At 33.8% G+C, this 14869-nt stretch overlaps 1 protein-coding gene across 2 annotated transcripts in view; it reads right to left on the reverse strand.

The window, feature by feature from the left end:
• Positions 1-14869, reverse strand: part of VWC2L (von Willebrand factor C domain containing 2 like) — a 160154-nt gene that overhangs the window by 143616 nt on the left and 1669 nt on the right. For both annotated transcript variants that reach the window (XM_019446086.2, XM_053905179.1), the window contains exon 2: positions 13060-13529. In XM_019446086.2, the coding sequence (XP_019301631.1) occupies positions 13060-13449 (390 nt within the window). In that variant the 5' untranslated portion in view covers positions 13450-13529. The remainder of the gene's footprint in view (positions 1-13059; positions 13530-14869) is intronic.

The following is a 14869-nucleotide window of genomic DNA, read 5'->3' on the forward strand; positions in this document are numbered from 1 at the left end:
TTCCATTTGTATTGGGAGTACCAATCAGACTTAGTTCAGAAGTCTCTCTTTGCCACTGTCTCAGAATTTCTCTGGGCAAAAATGTACTAAAAGTTGAAGTCTTTTGTTGCCTTTCCATTTGTTGGCAACATTATACTTTTACATATTATGAAAAGGCAGTAATTGAAAATTAATACAGTGAAGTACTTTATAACTGCTAATAATAAAATATATTAGTTTCCAATTTTAAGTCCAAACAGCAATTTCCTTCTCAATGTTCTACTTCATTATTTGATGCTTAATTCATAGCCTACCTCATTCCACAAAATTATGTTGAGATGGCTTATGGGCAATAATATGAGAGTATATTTTAATTTAAAAAGTCTTGACTAATTTCTTGATAAACCTTTGACTTTAGTGTGTATTGGTTTTATGCAGGGTGCAGCCAAAACCGTCAGTTTTGAAACTGTGTATAACAATAGCTAGTACTAATGCCTAGTGCAGTTCGGCCATATGACCCTGTGGAATGAGCACACTTGGAACTCACCTCCTGCCATCAAAGAGTGTTGATTTATCTTAAATTACTTGAAACTGGGTTTTCTCATTTGTCAGGTGGAGGTAATAATAACATAATATTAACAGGGCTCAAATTGCATCACTAGATTCTTAGGAGAATGAAAGGAAATGATATAATATGCAAATTATGTAGCCTTGCTTAAAAGACCCTCATTGTTATGGCTTTCAGTGTGACCAGTGTATGTATGTATGTATGTATGTATGTATGTATGTATGTATGTATGTATGTATTTATTATTTATATTTCTCTCCATCCATTTTCAATGGTCATGTATTTATCAAGGGAATATATTGATCATAAATTTTTTTTATTAAATTATGGCATGATTATTTCAATTATAAGGTTTTTGAAATATTGAATTTGTAAGGAATATATCTTTTAGAGTTTTAAAAGCAATTTGGGTTGCATCTCTAAAATGTAGCAATGTATGCACTCATACTGTGGTTAGATGAGGATGACATTGGGAAACATTTTTAAATAGTTAATTAGGTTCTTGTTTACTGAGATGAAACTCCAATATTTAATCAGATTCTTGGTCCAAACAGATTTTTAACAGGGTAACTTTAGCTCACCTTGTTTTGAATCTTGATTTAGGTATGTTCTAGCTTCAGTGTGAATGTCCTAGGGTCTCATTAACTAACTAAAGGAAAATTCTCTGTGATTGTCCTTTTTCTCCCTAATGAAGCTTTCTAAATCTCAGCAGTCAAAGGTTTGCTATTTTAGTAGGATTTTATTTTTAATGTTGGGGAAAAATTAAAGTTAGGCTGAATACATTTAATTTTTTTCCCTGTCACATTTAGGAAGGGGAAATAAAACTAATATATGGTGAAAATAAGTGGAGTTCCAGAGAGCTGTGGCTGTTCTCTCACTATAAAGAAAAATGACTTAATTTGGTAACCACTGGAAGTTTTTGTAGTAACTATGGTATTTCCAAGACGGCAAAATCATTATCAAAGTCCGTGGTTTGTTGTTGTTGTTTTTAAATTTGTATTTCACAGATGTAAAAATGTAGAAAAACCCTCTAAATTTGCAAAAATATTCTTGGGTGGTTCTCACAGCATTCAGAATGCAGGTGTTATTATTTATTAATGGACTGGAAGGTGCCTTAGACTCACACTTCTTCATGGCAATGGGAGTTTTTAAAATGAAAGAAATTGAGCCCTCTAAAACATGAAGCAGGGTAAGAATTTTCCTCATCCTAGCATGTATACATTTTCTTCATAGTGAAATATGAAATATCTCAGCATTATAGTTGAACACCTGTTGGAGAATATAGGGCGTGTAGACACTCACATGAAAATGAAGCCATCTCTACTATGTCTTGAAAAGCATCCTTAGTGAACTTGTGGCAGCTGGTCAGGTATAATGAGAAGAGCACTAGAATTAGTCAGAAATCCTTCTTTCTCATAAAATAAGAATAAAAATATCTTGGAATGAAATAACTCTTGAGGGATCACACGTGCAAAATATTTTATAAAATTGTCAACTATTATTTGTTTTGCCTTGGACACAGATCTGGTTGTGTCACTTCTTCACTGGAGTCCCTTTGTGGCTCCCTGCTCAACCCAGGCTTTGGCCAAAGCTCTATGGCCTGACGTTCACATCATGAGCTGGACCTGTGTTCCTTTCTCACTCTTTTATGTTTTGCTCCTCTACAGTTTATGCTCTGGCCACTTGGGTTGAGTCATTTGTCTCTGAATGTGCTTTGTACTTACTTTTGCCGTTGTCCCAATTTTTGTCTAAAATACTTTCAGTGTGCTGAAATCCCCACTCTTAAGCCTTCCAGACTAAATTCCTCCTTTCTTCGTATGAATTTCTAGTACAGTCGTCACAGGCCACCTGCTATTAGTTGTAACTGTATTATTCCCTTTGATAGACTAGGAGAATTTTGAGGGTCAGATTTATATCTTACACATTTTGGTACAACTCTACAAAACCTACCACTTCTTCACATGTAGATGATATTTAGAATACTTAATGAAATCAAGCAATGAGTTATGTGAGTTGAATTGATAAGATATAATAATGAACTGAATACCTAAGAAGATAATATACATATTTTCTTTTATTAATATCACAGGAAGTATATTTATTATATTACATTAAATTAAAAATACCTACTTGTCACACTATCAAAGGAGAACACGAGGGAGATCAAAATAATGGAAGTTTGTATCATCTTTGCTTATCTGTTTCATCTGAGAATTCTCAGTAAGTGGAAAGTTATTAAATTATTATTCATCAATGCAAACAACAAAGCTGTACTGCTTGAAGGCAAATGTGCAGAGATATATGACTTAATATTGTTGCCAAGTATGTATAACAACAATTATAATAGGCAAATCTAAATGCTTTTTTAAAGTTACATATGTGAAAAGAGATACCTGAGACCACCTATAAGTGAAGTTGGACCTATATCTATCAGTATCCAAAATGTTTAACCTTCAAAGAATAAAGATTGGAAAGATTTGATGACAACACAATATGAGGGAAGTAAAAGGGAAGAATAATTTTATCATAGATCAGGGGTTGGCATTTCTGTAGGAGACCAGATAGTAAATATTTTTGACCTATGTGAGTCATATGGTCTCTGGGGCAACTACTCAACTCTTCACTACAGCTTAAAAGCCACCACAGACAATACATAATCATAGCTGAATAATCATAGCTGATTTACGATAAAAGTCTACAAAAGCAGGTGGTAAGTTGAATGTGGCTCATGGATTATACGGTGTCAATCACTTAGATTTTTGGTTATATGTAGCTGGCATTATTATGATGAAGAAGGAGAGGTAATTTTGTCAATTAAATTGTTTTATGCAGCACAAATTAATTGCTATAAACAATCATGTTAATGTCAATATTGGAAACTTAAAAAAAAGCCAGAAAATAAAGGAAGAGCTGAGACATATAGACTTTTATCATTAACTGCCCATAAGAGTCAAATAAAGAAATTAGGGTATCGTGAATCATTAGTAAAGTATTTCTTAAACTGTGTTTCTTTGAACTCTTATGAACTTTAAGATGTTAATAGATGTTCTGAGAAAAAAAGTATTCTTCTGTCACATAAATTTATAAAATCCTATATTAAATATAGTTTATTGGTAATAGTAATAAAAATGTCAAGTAGCCTTTATGAATCCCTTATTGTATGCCAAGTAGTTTCTACTATTACAGAGCTAGAGTAATATACCTAAGTCACTTGGCTGCTAAGGGGTGGAACCTACTCTAAAATCCAGTTTTCACCTCCCTGTCAAGCTCATCGCTGTTGAATAATACATACTGGCTCTCAAACCTTTTAAAATGCTCAAGCAGTGTCAATACACTAATATACACATCACATTTCTAAGAACTGTTAAAGGATAAATCATTTCTCAGATTTACTTGCCCATGAAAAAAAATCAGAAATCCTTACTGAGAATCTCACACATTGCTTGTGTTTCCTAGAAAAAAGTCTGGAAAAGGCTACATACATCATTACAGTGATTCCCAAATCTAGCTGATCATTAGAATTACCTGGGAAGCTTTAGAAAAACATAAATGTAAATAATTTCAACCCAAATCAGAGAGGGAAAGGTCAAGGAATCTGAATTTTTGCAACATTCCTTCCTGAGATGATACTGAGCATACATCAGTCTACGAATATTTCTTTGTTCTAATGCCATGGAACTAGAGAGTTTTGCATACCTCATCCATTTTTCACATTCCATTCCTGTCTCATAGTGTCTCATAGTGAAAGGCAGGTGCTTGCAGAGTGAGAAAATCGAGAACATGAGTCCTCAGTTCCTAAAATCACTAAATACATGGCAAGAACAGCTAGTTTAGTTCCTTTGTTACTTCCTAGTATAAAGTAGTATCCATGAAAATAAACAGGCACTGTTAATCTGATGGGATTTTATTTTAATTTGGCCTATATTATTTGGTTTAATTATAGAATTTTTCATTTTTAACGGGGGTCCCCTTTTATCAGAGCCTTTGCAAACTTAGATTTCTTTTACAAATTGTATTCTATCTATGTCAAAGACTGATTTTAGATATGCCAATATTTTATTGTTCTTGTCTACTTGTAACTCTGTGTTGTCATGGTGATATGTCCTGATATCACATTTCTATAGACAATTAGCTGAAATAAATCTTTGCATCCAACACATTTATTGGAAAGGAAGATGCAAATGAGTGATGTTTTCTTGTTAAACCTGAACATAGTAAAATGTAGAAAAAAGACCACAGGAAAGCAACATATTAATATTGCCTTTGCAAATAATGAGCTATGTCATTATGGTCTTTTCAATAAGTTTCAGTTGTCCTTTGTTTTATCATCTGTAAAATAAGGAAGGTAAGCAAAATAATTTCAAAGTTCTTTTTTAGATCAAAAATTCTATAATCAACTCTTAAAAGTAGGAAGGATCTTCACTACAAAAAAACCCCAAAACATAATGCTTGCCTTTATAAATAGGAGAATGTACACAAACTCATATACTAGAAAGCTAGTCTCATACCAAGAAGTAACAATGGTAGTCAAAGGTCAATATTAAAAGGATTGAAAAGTACCAAACAAGTAATGTTTAATTAAAAAAAAACACAAAAAAATCTATAAGCAGGTAGAATTGTTAATTAAAAATTGATATGTAATACTATAATTTTCAAGTTCCCAATACAATTAATTTTTCATAAGATGTATATGATGACATTATTGCATCTACCCTATAGTTAGTTATAACAATTAAACTTATTTGGGTTTTGTTTATGGTCACATACATAATGGGGGGAAAATTAAAAGTTGTGTTCATTGGACTTTTTTCCACTTTAGACAGCTTTATACAGGCATAAAATAATATCTGAAAACTTTTTTAGGGGATGAATGATTTTTCTTGTTACTTTAGTACTTTATTCACTCTTTTCATAGTGTCATTAAATCCTTTCAAAGAAAGCTTTATTGTGATATATTCTATACAGCAGGCTAGAGTCAAGGAAATTGACAATGGAGGTGTGTTGGAGTGAAATTACTGATGCTAATCAGCAGTGATGATAAAAGTCCAAAGTACAGACTCTAAAATAAGCCAGTCCCCAATTAATAATGGCCATTTTTGAAAAAGATGCTCTGGATAAGCCAACCTACTGATCACTTCAAACTGTCTCTTAGTTATTTGTTTCAAGCTCTTCCTGGAAAGCTTGGCAAAATACAACTAAAAAAATAAACCAGTAAGTTTTTCTTGTGCTGTCCTTCATAAAACACACTGCCTGATGTATAAATCAAGCTGTAGGAAAACAAAACTAAGCAAAAATACGGTCAGGGAGAATAAGGAGGAGTAGAAAAAAGGATTTACCTAATCTTAAAGTAAGATTTTCTTAAAGAAAGAACATTCCTGGTCCCTCAAATTTCTTTCACACACACACATAAACACACACACACACACACACACACACACACACACACACACCACAAATCAATGCATGTATGGAACAATTTCTATTGCGAAGGTATGTATTAGAGTATCTACATAATTTGCATAAAATATGAGACCTGAGCTATGAAATAAGATGTAAAATAACAGAAAAAAATTATCCTTGCTGATGTCATACCATTGACAGATTACATATTTCACAGTGAGTAAAACCACCATTAAAAATGGACAGATTTTGAACATTTCCAAAATCATGTACAATTGGAGTGAAAGTCTGAAAGGGAGACTACCAGGTCTCTCTTTTCGGTTTCATTTTCTCACACTATTAGAGAGTAAGGAACGGCCAGTGATGTCTGTAAACAGCTGATGGCTGACCTCAAGTCTGGGGTAATCACTAACAGTGACAAGCTCTGCAAATCTCGGATGTGACTGCAAATCAAACACCGATCACCCCCTGTACACAGGGCACAGAAGCCCAGTCACAAATCTCTGTAGTCATACTTATCACACAGTTATCACCATTAACAGCAGCATCTTGTAATATGAAGGACAGCAATAAATACCAGTGGGTGAGCATGAAAAACTATTCTTACGTACAGCTATCCAAAGGGCTAGCTGACCATTAATTCCCTTAAAATTTAAAGCAAGAGACTTTTCCTGACTGGAAACAGATTATTTCACCCCATCCACGGGTTAACTTGGAAGCCATATAATCTTACAATTGTACTCCCTCATGTTAAATGTGTTCAAAGGAAAGGATCATTCCCAATTATCACAAGCTTTTGAAAAAATAAAATGATTTTAAAAATCTGATCTACTCCCATTTAGGGAAGTTCTATAGAACTAAAAATGCCAAGTGAGCACAGTGTAAAAAAAATGAAAGGGTGAGAGGAATTTTATAAATTTAAATTTTAACAAAATTAACTTCTAATCTTTGAAATTGGTCAGAGATTTGAACAAATTAAGTAGAGCTTCCACATTTGCTTACAAAGATGGGAATTCCCCATGGAGAATACCCACTTTGAGTCTGTTCCACATGCTGGGGCTGACACTCAGATGAGCAATAGGCATTACTGATTAGCATTACTTAATTTTTGATATTTTGTAGCAACTTGAAAGGCTAAGCCATTCCTGAATTTACTTAACTGCAATTTTAACATTAAAACCCGCCAACATGCTCTGCAAAACAAACTGTATTTTACAGAGTCAGCAGGTTTAGGAGTTAGTCTTCTCAACTTCTCAACAAAGATCCTCAATTATCTTTGTTGTATGAAATTACGATGTTTTCTAGGACCTTTTTTGGTGGAATCGTACAAATGCCCCTGGTAACTCCATTAACCATTTAATAGTTAATCTTTTGGAAAGAATCTTTTAAAATCCCACTCATATTTTCAAAATCTACCTATTTCTGTTATTAAAATAACTGCAACCCTCACATCTCTGGACAGATGTATTTTGTACCCCATTACTTAGTGCAGAAATCTTAGTTTCTGTGCCTTTCATAGAAATTGATACAATGGCAGGGGGTGGGTGGGATGCAGAGAATTGTGTTTCTGTAAAGTGTTAACTCAGTCACTCAATTGAGCTTTCTTCATAGCTTCCATTTTCTCCTGTTTTTTTTTCATATATTTGATCATTAGCTCCTAGTACGTGTTGCCTTCCATTCTTTACCCATATTAAAACAAACTGACATCAAATAAATCTCCCAGACCTAAATTCAAAAATCCTTTCTATCCAAACACTTTTACATATTTAGTATCACCATATTGGATGTTAATGATGGGGGGGGGGCACAGATTAATGAGAAACCTGGAAAACCTGTCTTCCTACGAACATACCCATTGAAGGCAAGTCAATTCTAAACCTTACCTGGCATTGACATTATAGGTGTGGTGATTTGACACAATACTCCAAGTGATCACTTTTCTGTCCACATTGCTGCTTTCTTCAAGATTTAAATATTAAATACAAAATCTTGGGCAAAAACTAGGCCGCTTATCCCAGCCTGAAAACATGCTTTCTTAAAGCGACAACATATATACAAAATATGCAGCATGAGAAAATAATCACACTAAGTCCTTTAAAAATAAAAATCAGCTGCTTGACCAACTACCTTCAGTTCATAGTGGGAGAAGCACTGAGGCCACTGCCTACAGAGGAAGGCATGTGGTGGGCAAATCCAGATCCTGAGTTAGGGACACTGGGTGTTGCCTACAGAAAATCACTTTAAAATGAGGCTGGCTATGCAAAGGCTGAAGTAAGATCTCTTGCAGCTACATATACACTAAATCAGTGTAAGTTTTAAAGTACTAAAAAATAAAAAAAAAACCCAAAAAAGGCTAATTCTTCCTGAATGGGAGTTATAAAAATACTGAGCAAAATAAATCATTTCTCCCTTTGGGAAACTCAGCATGACATAGTTAAGCAAAGAGCCAAAGCTGATAGAGTCTGTGTTTCCAATCAACTTTCTTTTTTTTTTTATGAAACGCTATTGTAATTTATTATTTATACTCCTTATGTCTTAAGAAGTAGGTTCCAGTATCACTTTGCCTGGATATACATAAAAGAAAGATGAGAGAACCTACTACACAGTGACCTTTATCTTAATACAATATTACCAGAATGCTGGAAATTTTAGAGTTTTCTAAAATAGTAGAGAGAAATCCATTTTCAAAGCTTGCATCAGTAAATGTTGAAAAAAATTCTTTATAAATAACATTATTCTTATCAGGTGACACATGTGGATCAATTTACATTTGAATATAGTAATCAGAAAAGATTAAGTAGGGACATACATTTTGCAACTGTATAGAGTGAGACAGAGCAACTAAAAAACCGGGTGGTCATTGTAACACTGGCATGGAGATGGAATCCAAGATGAGCCTTGGTTAGGAAGGGGTAGTGAGGAGGAGGAAAAAGCAGGATGGAAATAGAACATGAACAATGTGTGTCATCTTTAGGGACCCAAAGAGCACTCTTTATCTGAATTTTGAGTGCTTCTTTAATTAAAATGAAGAGATCAACATGCAAACAAAAAGAAACTAAGCATTTTTAAGGGAACTCGAACTTTTTTATTCTGTGGGTTTAATTAAGATCTGACCTATTATGTCAATTCACCAAAAACGCACCGAATGGTCCACATGGTTGCTGGCGTTGGGAACAGAAGAAAACCCTGTCCCCTAGCCTCAAAGAGTTCACTGTCTAGTGGGAGAGACAGGTAGTTTAATATTCTATTATTGCAGTGTGATTGAGGCAGTAGAAGTGGTGAAGAGCTTAGATTCTGCAGCCAAGCTGCCTGGGTGTGAATCCTAGTTCTACTTTATAGCTGTGTGATGTTGGACAAGATAGATACCTTACACTTTGGTGCTTCAGTTTTCTTATCTGTAAAACAGTGCTAATTAAATTTTAACCATCGTAGTGTTATTATGAAATGAAATAAGTTGTAAGACACACAGAGGTATTGATAGTATCGGGCTATGATTTCTGTTCCTGTTTATAATGGTATGTGCAGCATGCTGTGGGAACATAGAGGAACGTTGTGAGACCCAGCCAGGGATGCAGCATGGAACAGTCAGAGAGGGTTTTCCAGTTGAGATGAGATTTAAATGGGGTTGTGAAATAGCCTAGTAGGACTTACACAGGGGTGCAAAGGTTAAAAGTATAAGACAGCACTGCAAGCACCCAAGGAAGAGAAATCACTGAGAGTTTGAGATACTTGAAGAAATCAATGAGTAGAATCAAGACTATATTAGGAATTTAGATTTTTATTTTAAAGACTTTCCTGAATGTTTTTATCCACATGCATGTTGCTCATTTCATTCTCTGTTTTCTGCAACAGCCCCACCTCCCTAGCCATTAATTTTTCTTCACCTCCATTCAGTTCTATACTTGGCTACAAGGTAATCTTACTGAAAAAACACTTTTAACTGGGTCATCTCTATGTACAACCACCTGCATTTACCCCTTGTTATTCTTTAGACTGAATCTAAATATTTTTGTCTGGTATTCAAGTTCCTCTTTCCTCTGTCCAAAAAACAAGTACAAATTTTCCTCTCTCTTATTGTAATAGCATTCTAGTAATTTCCAGCTTCCTGTTATTCCCATCTCCCACCTCTCTTTGCAGATTTCACACTAATCTCTGATCTTGCTCAAGCAGTTTCTTCTTTGGAATTTTAATCTATCTCGATCAATTTTAAATTACTTAAGAATAGGCTCAACTTTGACCATGCTGAAGAAAAAGAAAGTTTCTCTGACCAAACATCATATCATATTTATATGCTTCTGACAGCATAGTGCCTTGGCGTTGAGCTTCACGAACACATACTTTTAAACTGATTTTCCCCTCCATTCTCTTTCTATATTGTTCATACCTTCCTTGTGAGTGGAGATTTTGCCTTATAGGTATCTTACTTTCCAATGTAAGTATGTCTACAGTATCTTGTATATCTAATAGCCTAATAAATGTTTGTTGGATGAATATATTATATGTAAATATATCTCCTATTAAGCCTTCTTAATAACATGCCAAGATAATTATGTGAAAGTTCCATGTATCTTTTGAAATTAGTTACTTGTCTCTTGCAAGCTAAATTGGAAGAGAATCAAGATGATATGATGGCTGATATTTACTTAGATATATATAGGTCACATAGATAAGTAGAACATTTATAAAAAGTATTGGATTTCTTTCAATGCAGTGACTTTAAGGTTGAACTTTCATTGTAAAATGTGGGCGAAGACATAGAAGAACTGTGAACTTAGAGTAAATCCCTGGACATTTGAGTTTAGAAGGAAGAGAACAAGTATTTAGTCAATATCTGTTGTGTACCAATCATCACAAGGCTGCTAATTTTGCATAAATTATCTCTTTCACTCATTCTAATATATCTTCCCAAGAAAAGACGTTATTATCATGGCCATTTTATGGCCAATGCAGCTCAAAAACTTAAGGAGTCCTTTCAAAGACTTACATGATGATAAATTTGGGATTTGAATCCAGATCTATCTGACTTCTGAGCCAAAGTTCTCTGAGAGGTTGTTAGAATGGCAGTATTGAGAAGTAAGTTAAATAACCTGACAGTTTTGGACAAGTAACAAACTTTCTTGGACTTAGTTTTTCATTCTTATGAACTTTCCCTAGATAACCACTAAAGCTCTTATAATTCTAAATCCTGGTGGAAAAGTGGCAACTGTTTTCTTTCATTCTTTTTTTTTTAATCACATTTAAAAATCTTAGGGCATAGAGAGTCAGGTAGAAAAGTTGTGCACATCAGGGTTGTGTATTGACTATAGCAGGGACATATAATTAGAGTGAAGTAATTGTCAACTTTTTCTTTATATACTCTTATTGTTTGACATGGCAAAATAGGTATTACATTTATAGTAAATTTAAAAGTCTAATAAATAGAGGGAAAACTGTAGCCTCTTTAGTGGTGAGTTGACTAAATTCAAATAATCAGTCAATATCTATCTTTACTTATTTATTAAATGTTGATGACAAAATTATATAAATCTCAGAAACTTTATTCATTGTACTTTTTTTTGCTTGGGTTAGGCTATTCTACAATGCCTCCTTGCACTCTACTCTCAATAAGTATGCATGTGAGAAAAGAGTGATACGATTCTAGAACCATGTGTAGAATCAAATCGTGTTGACTACTTGCATTTAGGTTAATTATTCTAAAAGCGTAATAGTTAATGTCAAGATGTATATTTTAGAGACCATAAAGCTGTTAATAAATGTACTATACTGTTAACTATTGTTTGTTATAAATAATGATTTTACTAGACTCTCAGTCTTTTACTTCTCAATATTGTACAACAAAGTATTGTCCGTGAAAGAGAAAAGTCTAGGATAACATTTATGTATAGGAAAGTTGAATGTAATCATTATTAAATTTCTTCTCATGCCATAAGGAATCTAGTTAAAGTATTGGCTATTCTTGGGTAAATTACAACTAGCTTGAACCCATAACCTGGAATGGACCGAATGCTATGAAATGTCAATACACAGAATACTCTGATCATGATCAGTTTAAACCTTTTATCCACATATTGACTTCTTCTAGAATTTGACTGTTGTAGAAAAGGAAGTTGGGTTAGTGCTAAAAACTGAACATTCTTCTCTCAGTCACACTAAAAAGTAGCTATATCTTCTTTTGCTTATAAGGTTCTGAGCACCTTTCACAGAACTTGGTTAGATGAAATGAAAGTCTTTCATATCAAGCCATCAGAATGACAGACACTCCAAGGCACAAACTGCCATTACATTTAAGGAGAACATTTTGATATATTAATTTATACCTTCAGGGTTCGGATCTGGCTTATAGGACATCCTAATTAAAACTAGCCATTTGAGAAAAGAGACTCAAAGTGAGATAAAAATGAATTCCAAATTACTTAAAAATATGACACAAGCATAAAATAAAGACTGTGAAATACTATGGAGGCTTGAAAAATGGTCTTTTTTTTACTACCTTTGACAGGGACTAAAATTCAGTTCTCTTTGGGGTCCTGCAAGCAAAAACTCTAATGAGCAGAGAACACAATGCAGATGGTACTCTACAACAAGTAGTCCTAATGCATATTCGTAATATAAAGACCATAGCTCAGAAGTGCATCTCACTTGCACTTGCATTTCCACACACTAAATATAATTCTAGACTATAGTTAAATGGCTCCAAACACAGGCAAATAGACCACACGCATGTGCGCAAGCAACACATGCGCGCATGCACACACACACACACACACACACAACTTTACAAAATTTAAACATTAAACACATAGTATACAAACAAAATGATTTCCCTCAGAAAACATACTTTGTAATAATAGAGAAGAAGTGATTAAGGGCAAAAAATGCTATTAAGCATACTCCATACTTCTGTAGGAAGAGGTTATTATTGTGAAAACTTATAGATATTGATCAACAAACCACTTGGTTATTTGCTGACCACAGTGGTACTTAGCTAACTGGAATCATATTGTAAATTAAAGGGAGATTTAAAAATAATTTCTTCCAACTTTAATGTAGTAATCTACTATGTATGTGGTATGAAAAGTTAGTACTCAATAAATATGGAGGGTAACTCATACCTTAAATTCCTCCAAGATTTTGTAATTTTTCCCATGATATTCACAAAAGTTTTTCACTTCTTTGCACTCAGGACAGCATCCATTGTGTTCCACTTTAGTACACTTTGGGTGAATTTTAGGGCATTCTGGCTGATCACAAACAGGTCCATCCAGAGCACAGACACATGGACAGTTGGAATGCCCTGGGAAAAATCGTTCTCCCAACTTGTATACAAAGCCGCTGTCATCCACACACCCTTTCCCTCGATAGTCATCAAAGATCAGATTGTCATTACTGGAGGTCTGGTCACCTTCATCAGCAGGATAGTCTTCATGACTGATGGCAGCAGAAGTGACTAATCCAAGGATGACCAACAGAAGTATGCAAGCTTCATGAATATGAAGAGCCATCCCCCTCCTCAAAGGCTTCTGGATGTGCTCCTAATATTAAATATACTCAGCTCCTTCCATGGGAATACAAGAGGGGTAGGCTGAAAATAAATATTTGAAAAGAATAATTTGACAAATATAGAGAGAATATGGATTTATGTAAGTCCATGTTCTTAACCTTTTTATTTGGAATCTATCTGAAAGATACTAAGACCTCAAATAGACTGAGTTCATGCAACTATCTACACTTTATTATAAAGTTTGGAGAGTTTATTCTTGGCATATAAGCATTAAAATTTGTCCATCATTTCACGTAGGAACCTTAGGCTTGAATTTGCCTTCTGAATTTCAAAGATCTGGCTATGTTTAAATTGTAAGAAGTGGTTTACTGAGCCTCAAAAGGTGATTACGAGTAGTTAAAAATGGCTCAAGAATGTCTTAATTCACATTCTCTATTATTCTTTGAAATGGATTAGTCAGTGATAGAATATATGCTACAATTATCTGTATAAAAACTAAGAGATTAGTGAGAAAACTTCTACTTCTAAAAGAAAGGGAAGAGACCAATAGTTGAATACAAATTACAATTGAGATGAGCTAGTATAAAGGCCTTCCTACTTGACACCCATAATTGGAGAACAACAATGATCTCAAATGGGATATTCATTTCAGAGAACATAAATCTGGATTTTAAAACATAGCTTAGACGAAAAAATAGTGCAACTATTCCATAGTGAATAAGGGAAAGAAAAATGTAAATAGTAAATAGTACACTACAACTCCATGTATTCAAAAGGATTTGCTAAAAATAAATGTATTTGTATTGTCCACAACTTTATTTTACTCAGGAAGTAAGCTCCTAGTGGGCAGGAATGATGTACTTGTGATTTTTTTTTAACAGGAATTTGAGTCTATTATTCATGGAATACTACTTGAATTAATTACTTCAATATAGTCTTGAAAATATACCCCTCTTTTGATATCTCAAACATATTTGATTTAGGCAATTTGCACAAAAATGCCAATATAAAACTGTTTATTGAAATTCCTTAAAATAATAATGAGTTGTTGCCATTCACAGAAAGTATAACTAATTAATTTGGTGACATTGACTCATGTAAACTTCACTTAGTGCTTGGTGTGCAGTGTTGGTAATGGGCTCCTATTTAAATGTTTAGAGTGACTAACTCATACAAAGGCTCTGGGGAAACTGTGACTTTAAAGAGTAATAAATAAAAAAAAAGTGTTGTTAGATAGTTCACTTGTCTATTTAAATTCTATTGGCTTTATGCCAATATTGCTAATATTGTATATAGGACATTTTCAGATCATTTATAAATGTTGTGTGTTCGTATACTTTCAGATTGTAAGGAGTAATGATCAATCATCTCTTTTCAGTATGACCTATACAGATGATAATTTAAAAACAACAAAAAGATAG

This window comes from Panthera pardus, unplaced genomic scaffold, assembly GCF_024362965.1.
Source record: "Panthera pardus isolate Hobbes unplaced genomic scaffold, ASM2436296v1 HiC_scaffold_10, whole genome shotgun sequence".
In the NCBI taxonomy this organism is placed as follows: Eukaryota; Metazoa; Chordata; class Mammalia; order Carnivora; family Felidae; genus Panthera; species Panthera pardus.